This window comes from Amblyraja radiata, chromosome 10 (genome assembly GCF_010909765.2).
Source record: "Amblyraja radiata isolate CabotCenter1 chromosome 10, sAmbRad1.1.pri, whole genome shotgun sequence".
NCBI classification, from domain to species: Eukaryota; Metazoa; Chordata; class Chondrichthyes; order Rajiformes; family Rajidae; genus Amblyraja; species Amblyraja radiata.
This window is the reverse complement of record NC_045965.1, coordinates 62,373,106-62,396,130: the sequence shown is the minus strand read 5'-3', so window position 1 is coordinate 62,396,130 and position 23,025 is coordinate 62,373,106. Positions and strand designations below refer to the sequence as shown.

Sequence of the window (23,025 nt, the reverse complement as noted above, 5' to 3'; positions counted from 1 at the left end):
GCGGGTTTGTAAGTTTGGTAAAAATTGTGAATTGTCCCCCAGTGTGCCGGACAGTGTTAGTGTGCGGGGATCGCTGGTCGGCACGGACTCAGTGGGCTGAAGGGCCTGTTTCCTCGCTGTTTCTCTGACATTCGGTTTAGTTTAGAGATACAGCACGGAAACAGACCCTTTGACCAACCGAGTCTGCGCCGACCAGCGATCCCCGTACACTAACGCTATGGGGACAATTATAATTTTTACCAAAGCCAATTAACCTGCATGTCTGGAGTGTGGGAGGAAACCGAGGCACCCGGAGAAAACCCACGCATAGAAACATACTGCAGAAACATAGAGAATAAGTGCAGGAGTAGACCATTTGGCCCTTTGAGCAGCACCGCCATTCAATAAGATCAGGACTGATCATCCAGAAACAATAGCCTTCTACGCAGTCACAGGGAGAACATACAAAATCTATACAGACAGCACCCATAGTCAGGATCGAATCCGGGTCCCTGGTGACGTAAAGCCCCTGTCCCACTTACGTGTCCTTGGCACGCTAATTATGCGACCTCGTGGTTGCATTGAGGCGCGACGGTCGCGTGCGTCTTCATTCGACCGCACAGCCGTCTGGAGCATGTGACGTCATTTGAAGACGGACACAAAATGCAGGAGTAACTCAGCGGGGCAGGCAGCATCTCTGGAGAGAAGGAATGGGTGATGTTTCGGGTCGAGACCCTTCTTCAGTCTGAAAGATTTAGTTCGGTACAAAATTCCGGAGCACAACTCCGTACCGCTCCGCGCTTCTCAGTGGGACCGGCCCTGCGCGGCTACACGATGCCCGTGCGTCTCAACGCGACCACAAGGTAGCGTAATTTGCGTGCCAAGGACACGTAAGTGGGACAGGGACTTAAGGCACCAGACCATTGCATACAGGCTGGTCTGTCCCTTCGATTTCTTGGTCAAATATTGGTTCCTGCAATGGTTTTCCTTGTAAAGTTAGTGTTCTTCTAAAGTAACTCTACCGCTGCGCCACCATGCCAACTCTAGTAAAGTCTATTGAACCTGGGCTTAATTTCCAATTTCATATCTTATGTGGTTGGTGTCTCCTCTCTCTCTCTCTCTCTCTCTCTCTCTCTCTCTCTGCAGCCTATACGAAACAGAGAATCACAGGAGTGACCATCAGTTGGACCCGGTCTTCAGAACTGAGACATTTCTGGACAGAGATTACTGCATGTCTCGGGACACTAGCTACAATTACCTTGACCCTAACTACTTCCCAGCAAACAGATGACAGCACGGGCACGGTTTGGGCGGAAGGAAACAAACTCCCCTGGGGGGGTGATTTCAACTCTTCAGTGCAGCACAGAAACAAAAGGCTTCACTTGTCGATTCCATGCACAGATCAGAAGGGTCCTGCTGCTGTTCCACACGTGCCCACGACTGACGGCGGCACTCGGCAACCTCAACTAAGGGCCCCCGTGGCCCCAACGCCCCACATTTATCATTCAACGGCAGCTGAACATTCCGCACTTACAGTAGCTTTCCTCCACATGCCTTTCACACTCTCTATCTCATCATCTCTTTCCCTGTGTCTCACTCTCCCTTTCTGTCCCTGTGAACCACTCTCTCCGTCTGTCTCTATCTCTGCCTCTATCTCTATCTCTGTCTCTCTCTCTCTCTCTCTCTCTCTCTCTCTCTCTGTGTTTCTCGCTCTCTCTCTCTCTCTGTTTCTCTCTGTCTCTCTCTGTCTCTGCCTCTGTCTGTCTCTGTCTCTGTCTCTCTCTCTCTCTCTCTCTCTCTCTCTCTCTCTCTCTCTCTCACTCTGTCTCTCTCCCTATCTCTCTCTCTCCCTGTGTCTCACTCTCCCTTTCTCTCTTTCTCTCTTTGCGATCGATCCACTCTCTCTCCGCGATCCACTCTCTCTCTCTCTCTGTCTCTCTCTTTCTCTCTCTGTCTTTGTTTGCCTCTGTCTCTCTGTGTGCCTCCTTCTCTGTCTGTCTCCTTCTATGTGTGTTTCTCACTCCTTGTGTCTCTGTCTGTCTCTCTCTCTCTCTGTCTCTCTGTCTTGCTCTCATGCTCTCCCACTCTCTCTCCACTTTCTCTCTCTCCCACTCTCTCTCTCTCTCTGTCTCTCTGTCTTGCTCTCGTGCTCTCCCACTCCACTTTCTCTCTCCACTTTCTCTCTCTCTCTGCCCCTCACACACACAATGTTCAGTTGCTAATGCCGACATATTTGGAGGAGGAGGAAGGACAGACAAGATGGGCGCGGGTTGCAGCGCCCGGTTATTTTAATTCCAAAGTCGAGATCGGTTTCTGTGACAATGACGGTCCTCTTAATCACGACGTGATGTAGATAAATGTCTCTGTAGACGAGTATTTCTTCACCCACATGATGCGTTAGATTTGCTATTATGTCGTGTAGTGTATAGTCCTATCTGCACAAAAGGGGGGCAGCGTTTTAGTGTTGGGAAGGAAGTTTTAAAAAAATTATGTTTTACACACGAGGGAGGGAGGGAGGGAGGGAGACGAGTGTGCGGAGTTTAACAATCCGGTAAAGCTGACGTTCGGGGAGCGTGGTTGCGACCTGCCGTGCTGGGTCTGCCCAACCTAACCGGGGACGGCGGCGGCGGCTTCCTGCCTAGTCGACCTCTCAGTCCCTCCCCCCCCCCCCCGAGCGACAGCGCAAAGCGCTACGCGACTCGGGGAACGAGAAAACTAAAACCTGACCCGCACTCCCATTGCTCCTCCACCTCCTCCTCCCACTCCCCACAAAAAACAAAGCTGCACACATGAAGTTGTCGGTGGAAGTGCTTTTTTTTTTTTAGATGTAATGTGATATAAAACGACATGTGTAACGTGTACAAAAATATGGTGAATAAAGTACAGTGGTAGCAACAGTGTACATCAATGTATACAGTATATATAATGCGTGTGTGTGTGTGTGTGCTTGTATACACACTCCCTCACACATGCACACACCCTCTCCAAATTCAGTAGAACCCCTTCGAATGAGAGCCGGCCCCCATAACTCATTAACAAAACTGCCTATCGACGATAATCAAGTATTATTAACAAATTCCCTCTTTTTTGTAGTCTGCACAGAAGCTGTGTTTGCTGAGAGATTGTATTTTTACTATGTATTTAAGTGATTGACTGAGATTAGCCAGCGGTGAGCACCAGGGTCGGCTGCAGATGTTTTTACTCCTAGTTCTTGGGCATTGAATAGAACATTTTTGTACGGTTTCAGTTTTTTTTTTCTGGCCTCATATCTGTGTGTATGCAACATGTTCTTATACAGATCTATACAACTGTCGGGAGAGCTGTGCGAAATAAAGACCATGTGGAACTAGTCTCCGTGTGTGATAGTTCCTGCCTTCCCGCTCACCAGCTGACACCTCATCTGAAATCGGAACCCGAAACGTCACCCGTTCCTTCTCCCCAGAGATGCTGCCTGTCATAGAAACATAGAAACATAGAAAATAGGTGCAGGAGTAGGCCATTCGGCCCTTCGAGCCTGCACCGCCATTCAATATGATCATGGCTAATCATCCAACTCAGTATCCTGTACCTGCCTTCTCTCCATCCCTTTAGCCACAAGGGCCACATCTAACTCCCTCTTAAATATAGCCAATGAACTGGCCTCAACTACCTTCTGTGGCAGAGAATTCCAGAGATTCACCACTCTCTGTGTGTGAAAAATGTCCCGAAACGTTGCCTATTTCCTTCGCTCCATAGATGCTGCCGCACCCGCTGAGTTTCTCCAGCGTTTTTGTCTACCTTTGACTTTCTTAAACGCTGGGATAGCCCCAGCCTCAACTACCTCCTCTGGCAGCTCGTTCCACACACCCGGTACTAGGCAGGTACTATAATGACAAAGGTTGTAACTGAACGGAAACCTCTGGAGACTTTGCGCCCCACCCAAGGTTCCCGGAGGTTGCAGGTGGTTGCCGGAGGTTGCAGGTGGTTGCCGGAGGTTGCAGGTGGTTGCCGGAGGTTGCAGGTAGGGAGACTGACAAAAACCTCCGGGAACCGCACAGAAACCTTGGGTGGGGCGCAAAGTCTCCAGAGGTTTCCGTTCAGGTTTCCTAAGTGGGACAGGGGCATAAGATTAGATTAGATTCCTTTATTTGTCATTCAGACCTTTCGGTCTGAACGAAATGTTGTTGCCTGCAGTCATACATATAATAATAAATAACAAAACACACTATAAACACAAATCAACACCCACCACAGTAAGTCACCAGGCACCTCCTCACTGATGTAGGCAAAAGTCTTAAAGTCACTGTCTCTTCCCTCCTTATTCTCCCTCTACGCTGAGGCGATATGTTGAGACCCCACCGGGCGATGGTATGTCAGTCCTGCGGCTCAACCGAGCTCTGCGAACGGGCTGGTTCAAGCTCCGCGGCCCGCGGTGGCTGAAGCTGCCGCCCTCCAGTCCAGCGGACACAGCTGTTGCCGCGGTAGCTCCGGAAACAGGCACCAGCCTGTGACCTGTGAGCTCCCGACGATGTCGTCCACTGGCCCGCGGCCGAGCCCCGGATTCAGGTCGCCGTCGCCAGAACGCCGCCTCAGCCACCGGAGCACCGCCTCAGCCCCGAGTCGGGCCGCCACAGCCACCGGAACGCCGCCACAGCGAATTCGGCCAGCCTCGTGTTGGTAAGTCCCATCTGGCTCTGTTTCCGGAGCCTCGGGGTCGGTCGCAGTTGGAGGCCGCCAGCTCCGCCATTAGGCCTCAGCGCAGACGGAGGCAGAGAAGGGGGATACGACAAGAAGAGTCGCATTCCCCCGAAGGAAGAGACAAGAAAACGTGTTCCACACACACATAGCACAACCTAATATCCGGAAGTGGCGGCGCTGGTGAACGGCTGCAGCTCGCCTGCAGTCCGTTTGTTTTTACTTTTTTGTGTTGTTTTTTTCGTTTTGTCTAGCTAAGTTTTTGGTTTTTTAGGTTGTGTTTATGTGTGTGGGGGGTGGGGGGTTGAAACAGGGCTTGCTGTCTCTCCCTTCGGGGGAATGCGACTTTTATGTCGTATCCCCCTTCTCTGCCTCCTTCTGCGCTGAGGCCTAATGGCGGAGCTGGCGACCTGGAGGCAGCCTGTCAGGACTCGCCCTGGGCTCGTTCCCGTGAGGGCGGCCCAGCTCGGGGCTGGAACGCTCCCGTGAGGGCGGCCTGGCGAGGGGCTGAGACGCTTCCTTGTGGGCGACCCAGACCGAGGGAAACGGCACTCCCGTCGGGGCGGCCCAGCTCGAGGGTAACGGCGCTCCCATGAGGTCGGCCTGGCGCGGGGCTGAGACGCTCACATGAGGGCGACCCGGCTCGGGGCTGGAACGGTGCTCTGGTGGCTGAGACGGCGTTCTGGCGGCGGTGACCTGAGTCCGGGGCTCGGCCGCGGGCCAGTGGACGACATCGTCGGGAGCTCACAGGTCACAGGCTGGTGCCTGTTTCCGGAGCTACCGCGGCAACAGCTGTGTCCGCTGGACTGGAGGGCGGCAGCTTCGACCACCCCGGGCCGCGGTGTTTGAGCCGGCCCGTTCGCGGGGTTCGGTGAGCGGCGGGACTGACTTACCATCGCCCGGTGGGGGTATCGCCCCAGCGCAGAGGGAGAAGAGGAGGGTAGAGACTGCAGCCCTAAGATTTTTGCCTCCATCACAGTGAGGAGGTGCTTGGAGAACTCACTGTGGTGGATGTTAATTTGTGTTTATTGTCTGTTCTGTTGTCTATTATTGTATGTATGACTGCAGGCACGACATTTCGTTCAGACTGAAAGGTCTGAATGACAATAAAGGAAATTCAATTCAATTCAATATACTAAAATTTAACTAAAACAAGACAAAAAAAACAACAACAAAAAACTGCCCAAGTGAAATATGAGGTGCTTCTCCCCCAATTTACGTGTGGCCTCACTCTGGCCATGGCGGAGGCCCACCACCAATAGGTCAGTGTGGAAATGGGAAGGGGAGTTAAAATAACCATATATAACCATATAACAATTACAGCACGGAAACAGGCCATCTCGGCCCTACAAGTCCGTGCCGAACAATTATTTTCCCTTAGTCCCACCTGCCTGCACTCAGACCATAACCCTCCATTCCTTTCCCGTCCATATGCCTATCCAATTTATTTTTAAATGATACCAACGAACCTGCCTCCACCACTTCCACTGGAAGCTCATTCCACACAGCTACCACTCTCTGAGTAAAGAAGTTCCCCCTCATGTTACCCCTAAACTTCTGTCCCTTAATTCTGAAGTCAAGTCCTCTTGTTTGAATCTTCCCTATTCTCAAAGGGAAAAGCTTATCCACATCAACTCTGTCTATCCCTCTCATCATTTTAAAGACCTCTATCAAGTCCCCCCTTAACCTTCTGCGTTCCAGAGAATAAAGACCTAACTTATTCAACCTTTCTCTGTAACTTAGTTGTTGAAACCCAGGCAACATTCTAGTAAATCTCCTCTGTACTCTCTCTATTTTGTTGACATCCTTCCTATAATTGGGCGACCAAAATTGTACACCATACTCCAGAATTGGTCTCACCAATGCCTTATACAATTTTAACATTACATCCCAGCTTCTATACTCAATGCTCTGATTTATAAAGGCTAGCATATCAAAAGCTTTCTTTACCACCCTATCTATATGAGATTCCACCTTCAAGGAACTGCACGGTTATTCCCAGATCCCTCTGTTCAACTGCATTCTTTAATTCCCTACCATTTACCATGTACGTCCTATTTTGATTTGTCCTGCCAAGGTGTAGCACCTCACATTTATCAGCATTAAACTCCATCTGCCATCTTTCAGCCCATTCTTCCAAATGGCCTAAATCACTCTGTAGACTTTGGAAATCCCCTTCATTATCCACAACACCCCCTATCTTGGTATCATCTGCATACTTACTAATCCAATTTACCACACCTTCATCCAGATCATTGATGTACATGACAAACAACAAAGGACCCAACACAGATCCCTGTGGCACCCCACTAGTCACCTGCCTCCAACCTGACAAACAACCATCCACCATTACCCTCTGGCGTCTCCCATTCAGCCACTGTTGAATCCATCTTGCTACTCCTGCATTTATACCCAACAGTTGAACCTTCTTAACCAACCTTCCGTGAGGAACCTTGTCAAAGGCCTTACTAAAGTCCATATATACAACATCCACTGCTTTACCCTCGTCAATTTCCCTAGTAACCTCTTCAAAAAATTCAAGAAGATTAGTCAAACATGACCTTCCAGGCACAAATCCATGTTGACTGTTCCTAATCAGACCCTGTTTATCCAGATGCTTATATATATTATCTCTAAGTATCTTTTCCATTAATTTGCCCACCACTGAAGTCAAACTAACAGGTCTATAATTGCTAGGTTTACTCTTAGAACCCTTTTTAAACAATGGAACAACATGCGCAGTACGCCATTCCTCGGGGACTATTCCCGTTTCTAATGACATTTGAAATATTTCTGTCATAGCCCCGGCTATTTCTACACTAACTTCCCTCAATGTCCTAGGGAATATCCTGTCAGGACCTGGAGACTTATCCACTTTTATATTTTTCAAAAGTGTCAGTACTTCTTTTACTTTGAAACTCATAGTATCCATAGCTACTCTACTAGTTTCCCTTACCTCACATAATTTAATATCCTTCTCCTTGGTGAATACCGAAGAAAAAAAATTGTTCTATATCTCCCCTATCTCTTTTGGCTCTGCAGATAGCTGTCCACTCTGTCTCTCCAATGGACCAATTTTATCCCTCGTTATCCTTTTGCTATTAATATAGCTGTAGAAACCCTTTGGATTTACTTTCACCTTACTTGCCAAAGCAACATCATGTCTTCTTTTAGCTTTTCTAATTTCTTTCTTAAGATTCTTTTTACATTCCTTATACTCCTCAAGCACCTCATTTACTCCATGCTGCCTATAATTATTGTAGATCTCCCTCTTTTTCCGAACAAGATGTCCAATTTCCCTTGAAAACCAGGGCTCTTTCCAATTTTTACTGTTGCCTTTCAACCGAACAGGAACATAAAGATTCTGTACTCTTAAAATTTCCCCTTTAAATGTCCACCATTTCTCTTCTACATCTTTCCCATAAAACAAAATGTCCCAGTCCACTCCTTTTAAATCATCTCGCATCTCCTCAAAGTTAGCCTTTCTCCAATCAAAAATCACAACCCTAGGTCCGGTTCTGACCCTCTCCATAATTATATTGAAACTAATGGTATTGTGATCACTGGACCCGAAGTGCTCCCCAACGCATACCTCTGCCACCTGACCCGTCTCATTTCCTAACAGGAGGTCCAGCACTGCCCCTCCTCTAGTAGGTACCTCTATGTATTGCTGCAAAAAACTATCCTGCACACATTTTACAAACTCCAAACCATCCAGCCCATTTACAGAATGTGTTTCCCAGTCTATGTGTGGAAAGTTGAAATCTCCCACAATCACTACCTTGTGCTTACTACTAATATCTGCGATCTCCTTACATATTTGCTCTTCCAATTCTCGCTCCCCATTTGGCGGTCTATAATACACCCCTGTAAGTGTTGCTACACCTTTCCCATTTCCACCCAAATAGCCTCCCTAGGTGAGCCCTCCAATCTATCCTGCCAAAGCACTGCTGTAATATCTTCCCTGACTAGCAATGCAACACCTCCACCTCTTGCCCCTCCAATTCTATCACACCTGAAGCTACGAAATCCTGGAATATTTAGTTCCAATCACAGCCCTCCTGCAACCATGTTTCACTGATCGCTACAACATCATACTTCCAGGTGTCAATCCAGGCTCTAAGCTCATCCACCTTTCTTACAATGCTCCTAGCATTAAAATATACACATTTAAGAAACCCACCCTCTCTTATTCTCTGTTTATTTCCTTTTTCTTCTTTCTCATCTTGTGTCCAAGTGCTTCCCTTTTCTGCTTCCTGCCTCCCATTCTGTCTACTAGCTTTCTCTATTTGAGTCCCTCGCCCCAACCATTCTAGTTTAAAGTCTCCCCAGTAGCCTTTGCAAATTTCCCCGCCAGGATATTGGTCCCCCTCGGGTTCAAGTGCAACCCATCCTTTCTGTACAGGTCCCACCTTCCCCAAAAGAAGCCCCAATGATCCAGAAACTTGAATCCCTGCCCTCTGCACCAGTCTTTCAGCCACGCATTTATCCTCCACCTCGCTCCATTCCTACTCTCACTGTCTCGTGGCACAGGCAGTAATCCTGAGATTGTTACCTTTTTGATCCTTTTCCTTAACTCTCCTCCCAACACCCTAAATCCTCCCTTCAGGACCTCTTCCCTTTTTTTACCTATGTCATTGGTACCAATATGTACCACGACCTCAGGCTCCTCTCCCTCTGATTTCAGGATATCTTGGACGCGTTGAGACACGTCCGAGACCGTGGCACCAGGGAGGCAGACCACCATCCTGGTCTCCCGACTGCATCCACAGAATTGCCTATCCGACCCCCTAACAATAGAGTCCCCAATTACTATTGCCCTCTTCTTTTTGTCCCTACCTTTCGGAGCAACAGGACCGGTCTCTGTGCTGGAGGCCCATCCGCTGTCGCTACCCCCGGGTAGGCTGTCACCCCCATCCGTACTCAAACAGGAGTACTTATTTGCAAGTTGTACCGACATTGGAGTACTCACTCGTCCCTGCCTCTGCCCCTTGCCCTTCCTTAGCGTGACCCACATGTCTCTCTCCCGTGGTTTTGGAGTGACCACCTCCCTATAACTCCCCTCTATGACCTCCTCACTCTCCCTGACCAGACAGAGGTCACCGAGCTGCTGCTCCAGGATCCTAATACGGTCCCTTAGGAGCCCCATCTCGCTGCACCTGGTGCAGATGTGGACGTCTGGAGGGCCATCCGACACCATGACCTCCCACATCTGACATCCCAAACAGTACACTGCTCTGGCTGTCATTCTCTCGCCTTACCCTGGATCCGATACAAGTATAATACAATAGAAACTGCTGGGAGAAATCAGCAGGTATCTGACTGACAACAGCTGCTCCCTCTTGACCTTTAAACTGTACCTTTATTATATAAACAAAAAGCACTGTACCTTTACTAAAGCGCTGTATCTTTAGCCCACTGTACCTTTAGCCCACTGTACCTTTAACCCACTGTACCTTTAGCCCACAGTACCCTTGGCTCACTGTACCTTTACTAAAGCACTGTACCTTTAGCCAGAAAGCAGAAATGCTAACCTGAGGTTGCACCCAATTAGCTGCTTCCTCTAGTCTGCTTCCACCAGAACCCTCCCTATGAAGTGTGGAACGTTACAGATTTCGGTAAAAGCCCTGACCCTCCTCCACTCGCTCCAACGGTTCCCGGGCCTCTGTGAAAGAAAGCCCCGGTTACTGAAATGAAAGATGAACCAGCAACTGCAGGTCTTTGCTTCTACAGTGTATAACATGTGCTGTCAGATACATCACTATAGATTATAACAAGAAATGTAATCAATGCAGAACTGCAGTGAACTTGATTTGCAGATATTCATTTTAATCAGTGCGACAATACTTTGGATTACGGTTTGTACCGACTCGTGTTACATCCATGTCATGTTGCAAACACTCTCATGAAGCAGTCTGGGACAGTTTTCTGAATGAAAGTCACACTGAATGAAGGTGGATGCAAGCTGCTGTTGTAAGTAGATGGCTTGTTCAGGTGGTCTGCCTAGTACCATTGGGCAGAATGTCCTCTTAACATTGCCGTGACTGTGCTTTTCAGATCCTCAAGGGTGTCCTGTGACGTTTACTTTCCTCTCGGCAGGAATCTATCTAAGGCCACGTTGATCGTTCTGCTCTCGTGAGCAGCATCGATGGCGAAGCACATCTGCTGAAAGATTCTGTCCGCCTGTTCTTCTGCGTTTATCTGTCAAAACAGAGAGAGTTTACAGGACTCACCGACACCTTTGCAGTCAATGTTTAACATAGAAAAGTACAGAGCAGGAACAGCCCCTTCACTCCACACTGTCTTTGCTGTTTAGTGGTGCAGCTGGTAGCGGGTTCAATCCTGACCTGGAGTGCTGCCTGTGTGGAGTTTGCACGTTCTCCCTGTGACTGCATGGGTTTCATCCGGGTGCTCCGGATTCCCCCTCTCATCCTGAATAGATCGGGTAAATGCACAGAGTCTCTTGCCCAGAGTAAGGGAATCAAGAACCAGAGGGCAGAGTTTTAAGGTGAAGGGGGAAATATTTTGTAGAAATCTGAGGAGTAACTTTTTCACACAAAGGTATGGAATAAGCTGCCGGAGGAGGTAGTTGGGGCAGGGACTATTGCAACATTTAAGAGGCAACAGGTACTTGGATAGGACAGATTTGGAAGGATATGAACCAAATGCAGGCAAGTGGTGCTAGTGTAGATGGGACATGTGGAGATGGGGGCTCCCTCCGCCAGAGCCCAGCCTGTGAATGCGGAGCATTACAACAGACAGCCAACCGTGTCATCTCTGGGTGCCCGCTCTACCACCCACCAAATGGAGCTCAGGGCCTGGCAGACATTGACGCCAACAGAGACCACAACCTGACTGCTCAACGCCCGGCTTGAGATCGAACTATTCCTTTGGTTTATGTGTAATTTGCAAGAAAGATAAGGCTGGTACGGACAAGTTGGGCCGAAAGGCCTGTTTCCATGCTGTATGACTATGGTCCCAAAGACGTGCGGGTTTGTAAGTTAATTGGCTTCAAAAAGATCCCCCCTAGTGTATAGAGAATGGATGCGAAAGTGGGATAGCATAGAACGAGTGTGAACGGGTGATCGATAGTCGGTGCGGACTCAGTGGGCTGAAGGGCCTGTTTCCATGCCATATCTCTAAAACCTAAACTAAAGCTGCAATGAGCTTCAGGCTGTGCTGGAGGCTAAAGGGCCTGTCCCATCTTCACGACCTAATTCACAACCTTTTTTACTCGTGGACATTTTTCATCAGGCTAGAAAAAACGCCCCGACCTTCTTGATGCCACGAGTACCTACGACCAGCATCACGGCCTGCTACGACCTACCTACGACCTCGTGACGACCATGCTTCGAGTGTGAGTCAAGGGCAAATTCAGCAGAGGTCGTGAAAGTGGGACAGGCCCTTTAGGCAATACCTATTCTTTCTTTGCGCGTGAGACTGCTGTTCTTGTTTGAACACTGAGGTGGCGCTAGTGAGGCCCTGGCCGGGATGAAGCCCCAGCAGGGACTGTTCCACCAACTCTATTATCAATCAGCATTGTTTAAAAAAGACACAAAGTGCTGGAGTAACTCAGCGGGTCAGGCAGCATCTCTGGAGCACACGGACCGGTGACATTTCGGGTTGGGACCCTACTCTACCGCTGCGCCACCGTGCCGTTGTTGTTCTACAGCCAGGAACCTCGAGCCTATTTCATACCCAAGATAAGATTTCCTAGTTTTTACTACATTGTAGTTGTGGGATCTTGTGTGTGTCAGCCAGCCTTTTACTCTTCAACAACAGTGGTTCAATGGCACTTTTATTGTCTCACTAGACCAAGTGGGACCCGTCGGGTACCGTCCCCTCAACGGATGGTTGCGAGGGGAGGGGGCGACCTGTGGCGTCACACACACACTAACCACCCCCATTGATATTATATTAATATTACTCATTCACTCCTTTTACCCTATGCCCCGCCTTATCCACTCACGCATAGCCCCCAACTCGCAGGCGCGGTTAGAGAGGGAGGGGGATAGAGAGAGAGAGGGACACAGAGGCACAAAGAGGGACACACAGTCAGGGGAGCTTGCTGCTTTTGGAGCTGGGGTTTCCGAGGTGGGAGGGGGAGGGGGAGGGGGAGGGGAGGAGGGGGGGGGAGAGGGGAGGGAAGGGAGTGGGAGGGAAGGGGGAGAGAGAGGACGGTGGAGAGAGTGGGGGGAAGGAAGGGGAGGGAGGGCAGAAGGGGGAAGGGGATAGAGAGGAGGGGGGTGAAAGGGGGAGGAAGGGGGAAGGGAGGTGGAGGGGAGAGGGTGAGGTGGAGGAGGGCAGAGGGGTGGGGGGGAGAGGAGGGGGAGAGAGGGGAGAGGGGGCAAGGAATTAGTGCAGTTAAGTGAGAAACAATTAAATTCAATGCTATGGAAAAATGAAATTAACAATGAAATTCAATCAGATGCTTATCTAAAAAGCTTAGTCTTTGAAATGAACTGGTATCTTTATGAATTATACAGTGAAAGGAGACAGACAGATCAATTTTTTCAACATGAAGTCTTACACAAAAATTAATAGCTGAAAATGTAAAAAAGAGCTGTCTTTGAAAGTGATAGCCTGTCCCACGGTACGAGTTCATTCCAAGAGCTCTCCTGTGTATAAAAAAAAATCAAACTTGTGGTAAGCACGGAGAATAAACGTAGCGGGTACGTCGGAGCTCGGGGACGTCTCTTAGCGGCTCATAACGCTAACGGTAGGTACTCAGGAAGACTCGCTAACGGCAGGTAAGCACGGGAAGACTCGGGAAGATTTTTCAACATGTTGAAAAATGTACACGAGAGCCCCGAGTACCGACGAGCGGCCATTACCGTAAATCTCCGAGTTCGAATCAGGGCAAACTCGGGAGAACTCTTGGAATGGACTCGTACCGTGGGACAGGGGTTTTACTATTATCTTTAAGAATTAGTACACTTAGGTGAACAAAAAAACACGACAGTTTCGAAGTTAAAAAAGCAATGAAATTCAATCAGACGCTTATCTTGAGAGATATGGAATTCAGGACCCTGTTCTTCACAAACAAAGTCAGAATGACCGTTGGTGAAGGATTCGAAGAATGTTCTCAAAATGCTAGCGTGCATTGATGCGGACGGCAGCTCTCTGCAATTCGGGGGGAGGTGAGGGGGGGGGGGGGCAGCTGTGCCACGAGCAAAGGCATTGTGACGTCATACAGCTGGGCAGCGGTTATATTTGGGAAAAAAAGTCAGATTGGTGAACAATTTTAGTTAAAAACTCAGGAAATAATTAACCAAATTTTCAGAGCAGTGGAATTTTGAAATCATAAGGTAAATCTCTACCAAAATATGTAAAAATCTCCCCGTTTCGGCATCTGGTTTTCGAGGAGATGTGTTTTAAAGGCGAAATCACACACACACACGCACACACAGACACAGACACAGACACAGACACAGACACAGACACAGACAGACACAGACACAGACACACACACACACACACACACACAGAGTTTTAATATATAGATAGATGATGATATATGATGTGCAAAGTGCTAACACAGTGAACATCTTTATCTAATAAACTTGATTAGGTTTAGTTCATCTCAGGCCCCACACACAAAAAAAACAGGCCAGAATGATCTTGGGAATGAGTGGGTTAACATACGATGAGCGATTGAAGGCACTGGGCCTGAGTTTGCTGGAGTTCATGTGTTGAAACCAACTAAATAATGAAAGGCCTGGATAGAGTGGATGTGGACAGGATGTTTCCCCTGGTCTAGGGAGAGTCTCGGACCAGAGGCCACAGCATCAGAAACATAGGATGTACAGTACTTTTAGAAATGAGATGAGGAGGAATTTATTTTGCCAGAGGGTGGTGAATCTGTGGAATTCATTGCCACAGACGGCTGTGGAGGCCAAGTCAACGGATATTTTTAAGGCAGAAGTTGACAGATTCTTGATTAGTACGGGGGTCAGGGGTTAGGGGGGGGAGAGATAGATCAGACACTATTGAATGGGAGAGTAGACTCGATGGGCCAAATGGCCTAATTTTGCTCCTGCATCTTGTGAGCTTTCTCCTCGACCCACCTTGTGGATGGTGTTCTCCATTTGGTACTTCTCCAGGACGGCCAGATCCACGCTCTGGTAGACCTCGCTACACTCGGTATCTAACCGGTCTCCTCCAACACCAGTGCAGCCACTCGCTCGGGTTGTGTTCAGTGGCCACTGGTGTGTGTTGTCCATGGAGCCGCTCATCTGCAGCACTAGGCTGGGCCGAACTATCTGAGGAGAACAATTACGGCCAACTCTTTACCAAACGGCATAATTCTCCAATTATAAGCGATACCCCCCTCTTTAGGTTAAATGAATGACATGTTATTGTCACATGCAGAAGACTAGAGTATAATAGAATATATACTCACGTGTGAGAAGCTACAGTGAAATCCTTTGCTTGTATAACTTGCCACGGTATGCACACAGTCACCACATAAAGGGCGCTTACTAAGATACAAATCCACCCCCCCCCCCACCCCACCCCCTCCCTCACGGTGATCCCCGCACGCCCCCTCCCTCCCGGCGATCCCCGCACGCCCCCTCCCTCACGGCGGTCCCCGCACGCCCCCTCCCTCACGGTGGTCCCCGCACGCCGGGTCCTGCATTGTCCATTGTTGTGACAAGTCACAGTGAGATTCGTCGTTTTGGAAAGAGTCGCCACATGACGGTCACCGACAGAGTCACAAAGTATCCCACGCCAGGCCCTCCCTTGTTCTCCCCTCCTCCCCACCTCACGGCGGCCCACCTATGTCAGGTCCTTCATTGTTTCACAATCCCCCCCCCCCCTTACGGCAGCCCCCGCTCTCTTCCCTGGGCCCCGCCCAACCCCATAACACACGCATTTCACCCACTATCCCCTCCCCTCTATACCCCCCCTCTATACCCCCCTCCCCTCCATATCCCCCCCTCCATATCCCTCTCTCTGGCTTTATCTGACATCCTTTAGTCTCCTTTTCATCTTTACCAAATGTCACTTACTCCACCCATCTGCCAATTAACCCCCCCCCCCCCCCCCCTCCCCCCCCTATCTTCTAACAGAGATTTGAGGGATCTCGAGCAGAAACGGCACCTATTCCTTCTGTCCAGAGATGCTGCCTGACCCGCTGAGTGACTCCAGCTTTTTGTGTCTATCTCCCACCTATCACTTGCCAGGCTTTTGGCCCTCTCCCACCTCTCTTCCTCCCCCCCACCCCCCCCCCCCCCCCCCCCCGCTTACAATCAGTCTAAAGAAGGGTCTTGACCCGAAACGTTGCCTCTCTGTGGCCTCCACAGATGCTGCCTGACCTGTTGAGTTTTCAGAGATACTGCGTGGAAACAGGCTATTGAACCGACCGGGTCCACACTGACCACCGATCGCCCCGTGCACTGGTACTGTCCTAGGCGCGAGGCACAATTTACAATGTTTTTACTGAAGCCACATCTGCCTACAAACCTGCACATCTTTGGGGCGCGGGAGGAAACCGATACGACACAATACGATAGAACTTTATTTATCCCAGGAGGGAAATTGATCCGCCAACAGTCATAAAATACAACATACAAAATACATAAAATTAAAGTGACGAGTGGAAAGGATTGGGGATGTGCAAAGATTGGGGAGGGGGGAGGGGGAGGGGAGTCAGTCTCAGTCTCAGTCTACCCCAATGCTAAAGGGGGAGGTGTGATAGCCACGGGGAAGAAGGGTCTCCTGTGGCGTTCTGTGCTGCATCTTGGTGGAACCAGTCTGTTGCTGAAGGTGCTCCTCAGGTTGACCAGTGTGTCATTGAGGGGGTGAGCTGTATTGTCCAGGATGCTCCGCAGTTTGAGGAGCATCCTCCCCTCCAAAGCAAAGCATCTTTCATGGCCCGAGTCTTGCTCTCAAGTCCGCTGCGACTTCAGAGATGTTTTTGAAGTGTGACCACTGTCGTAGGGAAGTCAGGGTGGTGATGTCAGGGCCACAAGGGTGGAGGTATGAGGCATGGCTGGCTGCAGTTTGGGTAGTACTTCACCAGTGCTGTGTGATCTGAGATTCTAGTTTAGTATAGTTTAGAGATACAGCGTGGAAACAGGCCCTTCAGCCCACAGAGTCCGGCCGACCAGCGATCCCTGTACTGAAGAAGTTTGAAGAAGGGTCTCGACCCGAAACGTCACCTATTCCTTCGCTCCATAGATGCTGCCTCACCTGCTGAGTTTCTCCAGCATTTTTGTCTACCAGCGACCCCCCCCCCGTACACCAACTGTCCCACACACTGGGGACAATTTACAATTTTTTACCGAACACAATTAGACAATAAACAATAGACAATATGTGCAGGAATAGGCCATTCAGCCCTTCGAGCCAGCACCGCCATTCAATGTAATCATGGCTGATCATCCCCAATCAGTACCCCGTTCCTGCCTTCTCCCCATATCCCCTGACTCCGCTATTTTTAAGAGCCCTATCTAGCTCTCTCTTGAAAGCATCCAGAGAACCGGCCTCCACCGCCCTTTGAGGCAGAGAATTCCACAGACTCACCACTCTCTGTGAGAAAAAGTGTTTCCTCGTCTTCGTTCTAAATGGCTTACCCCTTATTCTTAAACTCGTAACCTGCAAACCTGTATGCCTTTGGAATGTGGGAAGAAACCTAAACACCCGGAGAAAGTCAACACAGGTCACGGGGAGAAGGTACAAACTCTGCACAGACAAGCACCCGTGGTCAGGATTGAACCCGGGGCTCTGGCGCTGAAAGGCAGCCCCAGAGTTAGACAAGCTCACCTTCCTCTCAAATTCAACGGCCTGCTCCACTGTCCAAGGATAGCCATCTATGATGAATCCTTTGGCGTCCATTCCACAAATGATGCTGTCCTTGAGAATCTGCAGGCCAAGAGAAATATGAAGGTAAAGATCGAACACAGGAGCAACTCCATGGCAATTCACTGTCTGCAGATGGAAAGATTTATCCAGTGTCACCCACTGCTCATTTTCACTTCTCTCTCTCAATCGTTTCTGACTCCCCTGGCCCTCAGTCTGAGGGAGGGTCTCGAGGTGAAACGTCACCCATTCCTTCTCTCCAGAGAAGCTGCCTGTCCCGCTGAATTGCTGCAGCACTTCTTGGTCATCTCAATGTATATATTGCCACAGGATCAGTGGCCAAGCCTGACCTTGTTTTCAACCCAAAGTACCTGATTCAGCAGTAGAGTTGCTGCCTCGCTGCACAGGGACCCAGGTTCGATCCTGACTACAGGTGATGGCTATACCAGCTGTCCACAACCTCCTTGCCTTTGTAGAGTCATGTACTCATAGAGTTATACAGTGTGGAAAACAGGCCCTTCGGCACAACTTCCCCACGCCCCAGCCACACCTGCCCGCGTTTGGCCCGTATCCCTCCAAACCTGTCCTATCCGTGTACCTCATCAACGTGAACGTCCAGGAGCGGAAAAGACTGCAAAAAGTTGTGACCACTGCCCAGTCCATCACCGGCTCTGACCTCCCCACCATAGAAGGGATCTATCGAAGTTGCTGCCTCAAAAAGGCAGCCAACATCATCAAAGACCCGCACCATCCTGGCCACACACTCATCTCACCATTGCCATCGGGAAGAAGGTACAGGAGCCTGAAATCTGCAACGTCCAGGTTCAGGAACAGCTTCTTCCCCACAGCCATCAGGCTATTAAACACGACAACAAATAAGCTCTGAACTACAACAGACTATTATTATTATTGCACTATATTTGTTTATTTATTGAGTACGTGTGCATGTGTGTGTATATACACACTGAACTTTTTTTTCTCCCATTATATACAATGTTTACTATGTTCTGTTGTGCTGCAGCAAAGCAAGAATGTCATTGTCCTATCTGGGACACATGACAATAAAACTCTCTTGACTATCTTTCTCGAGCGCCTGTCCCACGCCGATTTTTTTTGGTGACGTATCAGGTCACCGATAAAATCTGCAGCGTGCCGCGGCGAGACGATGCATTGCCGCGCGGTGTTTATCCAAGTGTCACGACATTTTTTTTGTCGCCGCTGGATTTTGAAATGTTCGACATCTTTTGGCGACCAGTCGCCGGCCAGTCGCCGGAAAACAATCACCAAGTGGGACAGCCCCTTGACTCTTTTTGAAACGTTGGGATAGTCCCAGCCTCAACTACCTTCTCTGGCAGCTCGTTCCATACGCCCACTCAGGGCCGGCCTTAGGGCCCAATTGGGAACAATTTTGGTGGGCCCCAGGTTCCCAGCCAAGGTGTGTCAGCCCAGTTATTTAGTATATATTGTGAAATTGTACACTAGGGGCTATGGATTCTACACTGTGTGAATCTCTCCTGCTCCCTCCCGTTTGCCTGTCAGTAGCTACACTGGCTTCCAACCTTTACCGTAGCTGCTAATTATGTGATTGGACACAATGCCCTTGGAGACAGCGGCTGATTGGACGGGAGGGGACCTATTTGTTGATTGGACGGGAATTTTAAAGCAAGCTGGTTGGTGATTGGATGCAACCCCCTTAGAGACAGCGTTTGATTGGCCGCCACATAAAATTGTCAAATCTGTAACAAAAATCGCTGGTCGGTGCGAACTCAGTGGATCTGGTTGTATCTCCAAACTAATCTGGTTGTATCTCCAAACTAATCTGGTTGTATCTCCAAACTAAACAGTATAACATGCAGGTACATTCATTTAAAATTAAATTCAGTGATTATTTCACATGATTTCTCACTGTGTAAAGCTCAATATCTGACCAATTTCTGTTTAACACGTTTGGTCTGGTCTGCCGTGAGCATTTTTCTCTCCCAAAACAGTTCATATCTAGCAAACCGATCAACGAACCAGACAGCAGTTGGACGCAGTCATAGAACCATAGACAATAGGTGCAGGAGTAGGCCATTCGGCCCTTCAAGCCTGCACCGCCATTCAATATGATCATGGCTGATCATCCAACTCAGTATCCTGTACCTGCCTTCTCTCCATACCCCCTGATCCCTTTAGCCACAAGGGCCACATCTAACTCCCTCTTAAATATAGCCAACGAACTGGCCTCAACTACATTCTGTGGCAGAGAATTCCGGAGATTCACCACTCTCTGTGTAAAAAATGTTTTTCTCATCTCAGTCTTAAAAGATTCCCCCCTTATCCTTAAACTGTGACCCCTTGTTCTGGACTTCCCCAACATCGGGAACAATCTTCCTGCATCTAGCCTGTCCAACCCCTTAAGAATTTTGTGGGTTTCTATAAGATCCCCCCTCAATCTTCTAAATTTTAGCGAGTACAAGCCGAGTCTATCCAGTCTTTCTTCATATGGAAGTCCTGACATCCCAGGAATCAGTCTGGTGAACCTTCTCTGTACTCCCTCTATGGCAAGAATGTCCTTCCTCAGATTAGGAGACCAAAACTGTACGCAATACTCCAGGCGTGGTCTCACCAAGACCCCATACAACCGCAGTAGAACCTCCTTGCTCCTATAGGGTGATTTCACGAAAGGTCACTGGAGCGTAGATCCGCACCCACGTGACCGAAAATTTTAACTGGGGGACAACGTCACTTCCGGTACATGTTAGTGAATGGGAAAACACGCACTTTCACACCCGTTAAAAACATCGAAAACGGCCAGTTTTTGAGCTGCAATTTACTGAGCCAGTCGGGGTGACCGTGAGGCACAGCTACCTAAATTTACAGTCCAAAAAAAAGATAGAAACTAAGGTAAATTCAAGAGGGAGCTGAAGGTGTAAATACAGCGGAAGTGCTAGCGGACATTTGCCGTGGAGATTTAAAGATCCAAAATATCGGGAATTATCGCGTTTGCTCGCTGCATTTCATCAAAAGTAAGGCATTATTGACTTTTTATCTTTATTCATTTGTTATATGAAAAGTATTAAAAGTTAAAAATCCGTCAGTAAAATTGCAAAATCGCCCATGGTTCTCAGGTGGGTTTTAACATGCAAAATGAAAACGCTTCTGAAGCTCCATTTACCATTTAAATAATCGTAAACTATCAATGCGTTTTGAAATAAATTTTACTGAGATGCAAGCTTATTTATCATCTAATAACAGACAAGCCTGCAGCATGGAATGATGTCAACAATCCTGATTGGGCACCCACTGTGAGCAGGATAGACAATGTGCACAAGAACGCCATCAACTTGCAGAGCTATAGATGCTTGAGCTGCAACCAAATCTGCTTTAATACTCTCTTCTTGTTGCACGTGCGTGGCGTTCTTGTGCACATTGTCTATCCTGCTCACAGTGGGTGCCCAATCAGGATTGTTGACATCATTCCATGCTGCAGGCTTGTCTGTTATTAGATGATAAATAAGCTTGCATCTGAGTAAAATTTATTTCAAAACGCATTGATAGTTTACGATTATTTAAATGGTAAATGGAGCTTCAGAAGCGTGTTCATTTTGCATGTTAAAACCCACCCGAGAACCATGGGCGATTTTGCAATTTTACTGACGGGTTTCTAACTTTTAATACTTTTCATCTAACAAATGAATAAAGATAAAAAGCCAATAATGCCACTTTTGATGAAATGCAGCGAGCAAACGCGATAATTCCCGATATTTTGGATCTTTAAATCTCCACGGCAAATGTCCGCTATCACTTCTGCTGTATTTACACCTTCAGCTCCCTCTTGAATTTACCTTAGTTTCTATCTTTTTTTTGGACTGTAAATTTAGGTAGCTGTGCCTCACGGTCACCCCGACTGGTACAGTAAATTGCAGCTCAAAACCTGGCCGTTTTCGATGTTTTTAACGGGTGTGAAAGTGCGTGTTTTCCCATTCACTAACATGTACCGGAAGTGACGCTTGTCCCCCAGTTAAAATTTTCGGTCACGTGGGTGCGGATCTACGCTCCAGTGACCTTTCGTGAAATCACCCTATACTCAAATCCTTTTGCTATGAATGCTAACATACCATTCGCTTTCTTCACTGCCTGCTGCACCTGCATGCCTACTTTCAATGACTGGTTTACCTTGACACCCAGGTCTCGTTGCATCTCCCCCTTTCCTAATCGGCCACCATTCAGATAATAATCTACTTTCCTGTTTTTGCCACCAAAGTGGATAACCTCACATTTATTCTCATTATACTGCATCTGCCATGCATTTGCCCACTCACCCAGCCTATACAAGTCACCTTGTAGCCTCCTAGTTTAGAGGGGTTTAAACGGTTTAGAGATGTTCAGAGGGCTTCAGATGGGTTCAGATGTGTTTAGAAGTGTTCAGAAATGTTGTAGAGGGAAATAGGTGGGGGGGGGGGGGGGGGGGGGAAGAGAGAGATAGACGGGGTTTAGAGGGTCCCAGAGGGGTTTAGAGACTTTATAAGCCCCCCGTGAGAAATTGTATTTCTCTGAAATTGAAGATAGACAAAAGCTGGAGTAACTCAGCAGGACAGGCAGCGCAGCGACTCTGGAGAGAAGACCCTTCTTCAGACTGAATTGAACTCTCGTCGGTGAGAGTACTTGTGATTGTCTGAAGAAGGGTCTCGACCAGAAACGCAACCCTCTCCCCAGAGCCGCTGCCCGTCCCGCTGAGCCACCTTCAACTTCAGAGCCAAACAAAAAACACAGAGTGCTGGAGGAACTCAGCGGTCAAGGCGGCTGCCTCACCCGTTGGGTTTCTCCAGCATTTTTGTCTACTGCTAAACGTCAATGATTCCGGGAATGCTGAGGCAACAGGGTGAGAGAGCTAGAGAGAGACGAGATGGGGAGCGGGAGGGAGAGCGGGAGGGAGAGAGAGAGCAAAACACAGAGAGACACAACGTGGGTCGGTAGGTGAATGACCAACCTGCCCACCAGGAAGAAGCCCCTTCTCGCGGTCCGGGGCCCTCACTCATGATGGTGAGTTTAAAGAAATTCTCAATGTGTCATCGATCTACATTCCTCAGTAAATGTAATTGTGTTTTAAACAAGTATTATTGACGCCGCGTGAATTTTATTCAAAGGAACACGGCGTCATTAATACTCATTCAAAACACAATAACATTTACTGAGGAATGTGGATGGATGCAGATTGATATAACAACTTGTTAACAACTTCATGTTAAGAAGTGCTAACAGTACTAGTTAACAAATCGTTTGTGTCTGATGGCCGTGCAGCGGTTGTTATACATGGTCGTTTAAAAAAAAAATCCGGATGGCGAATTAAAAAAAAAATCTTTATTTAACAAAGAGAATTCGTATTTCCGTACGAAATACGGAACATTAGTGCGGGGCCCCCATTAGGCGCGGGGCCCAATTGGGGGCAATCGGTCAAATCGGCTTAAGGCCGGCCCTGCACCCACTACCCCTCTGTGTGTGACAAAGCTACCCCTCAGATTCCTATTCAATCTTTTCCCCTTCAACCCTTTTCCAATTAAAGCTGAGAGGCTTCCTAACTACCCG

At 48.5% G+C, this 23,025-nt stretch overlaps 2 protein-coding genes across 3 annotated transcripts in view; one reads left to right on the top strand and one right to left on the bottom strand.

The window, feature by feature from the left end:
* The window catches only part of zzz3 (zinc finger ZZ-type containing 3), a 137,598-nt gene extending 135,888 nt beyond the window's left edge, over window positions 1-1,710 (top strand). For both annotated transcript variants that reach the window (XM_033029034.1, XM_033029035.1), the window contains exon 12: window positions 1,126-1,710. In XM_033029034.1, coding sequence (XP_032884925.1) covers window positions 1,126-1,270 — 145 coding nt within the window. In that variant the 3' untranslated portion in view covers window positions 1,271-1,710. The remainder of the gene's footprint in view (window positions 1-1,125) is intronic.
* Window positions 1,711-10,494: 8,784 nt separating this feature from the next.
* The window catches only part of ak5 (adenylate kinase 5), a 49,296-nt gene continuing 36,765 nt past the window's right edge, over window positions 10,495-23,025 (bottom strand). Inside the window, exons 12-14 of the mRNA XM_033029033.1 lie at window positions 17,422-17,520; window positions 14,721-14,915; window positions 10,495-10,854 (exon numbers count right to left, since the gene is read on the bottom strand). Coding sequence (XP_032884924.1) covers window positions 10,735-10,854; window positions 14,721-14,915; window positions 17,422-17,520 — 414 coding nt within the window. The 3' untranslated portion in view covers window positions 10,495-10,734. The remainder of the gene's footprint in view (window positions 10,855-14,720; window positions 14,916-17,421; window positions 17,521-23,025) is intronic.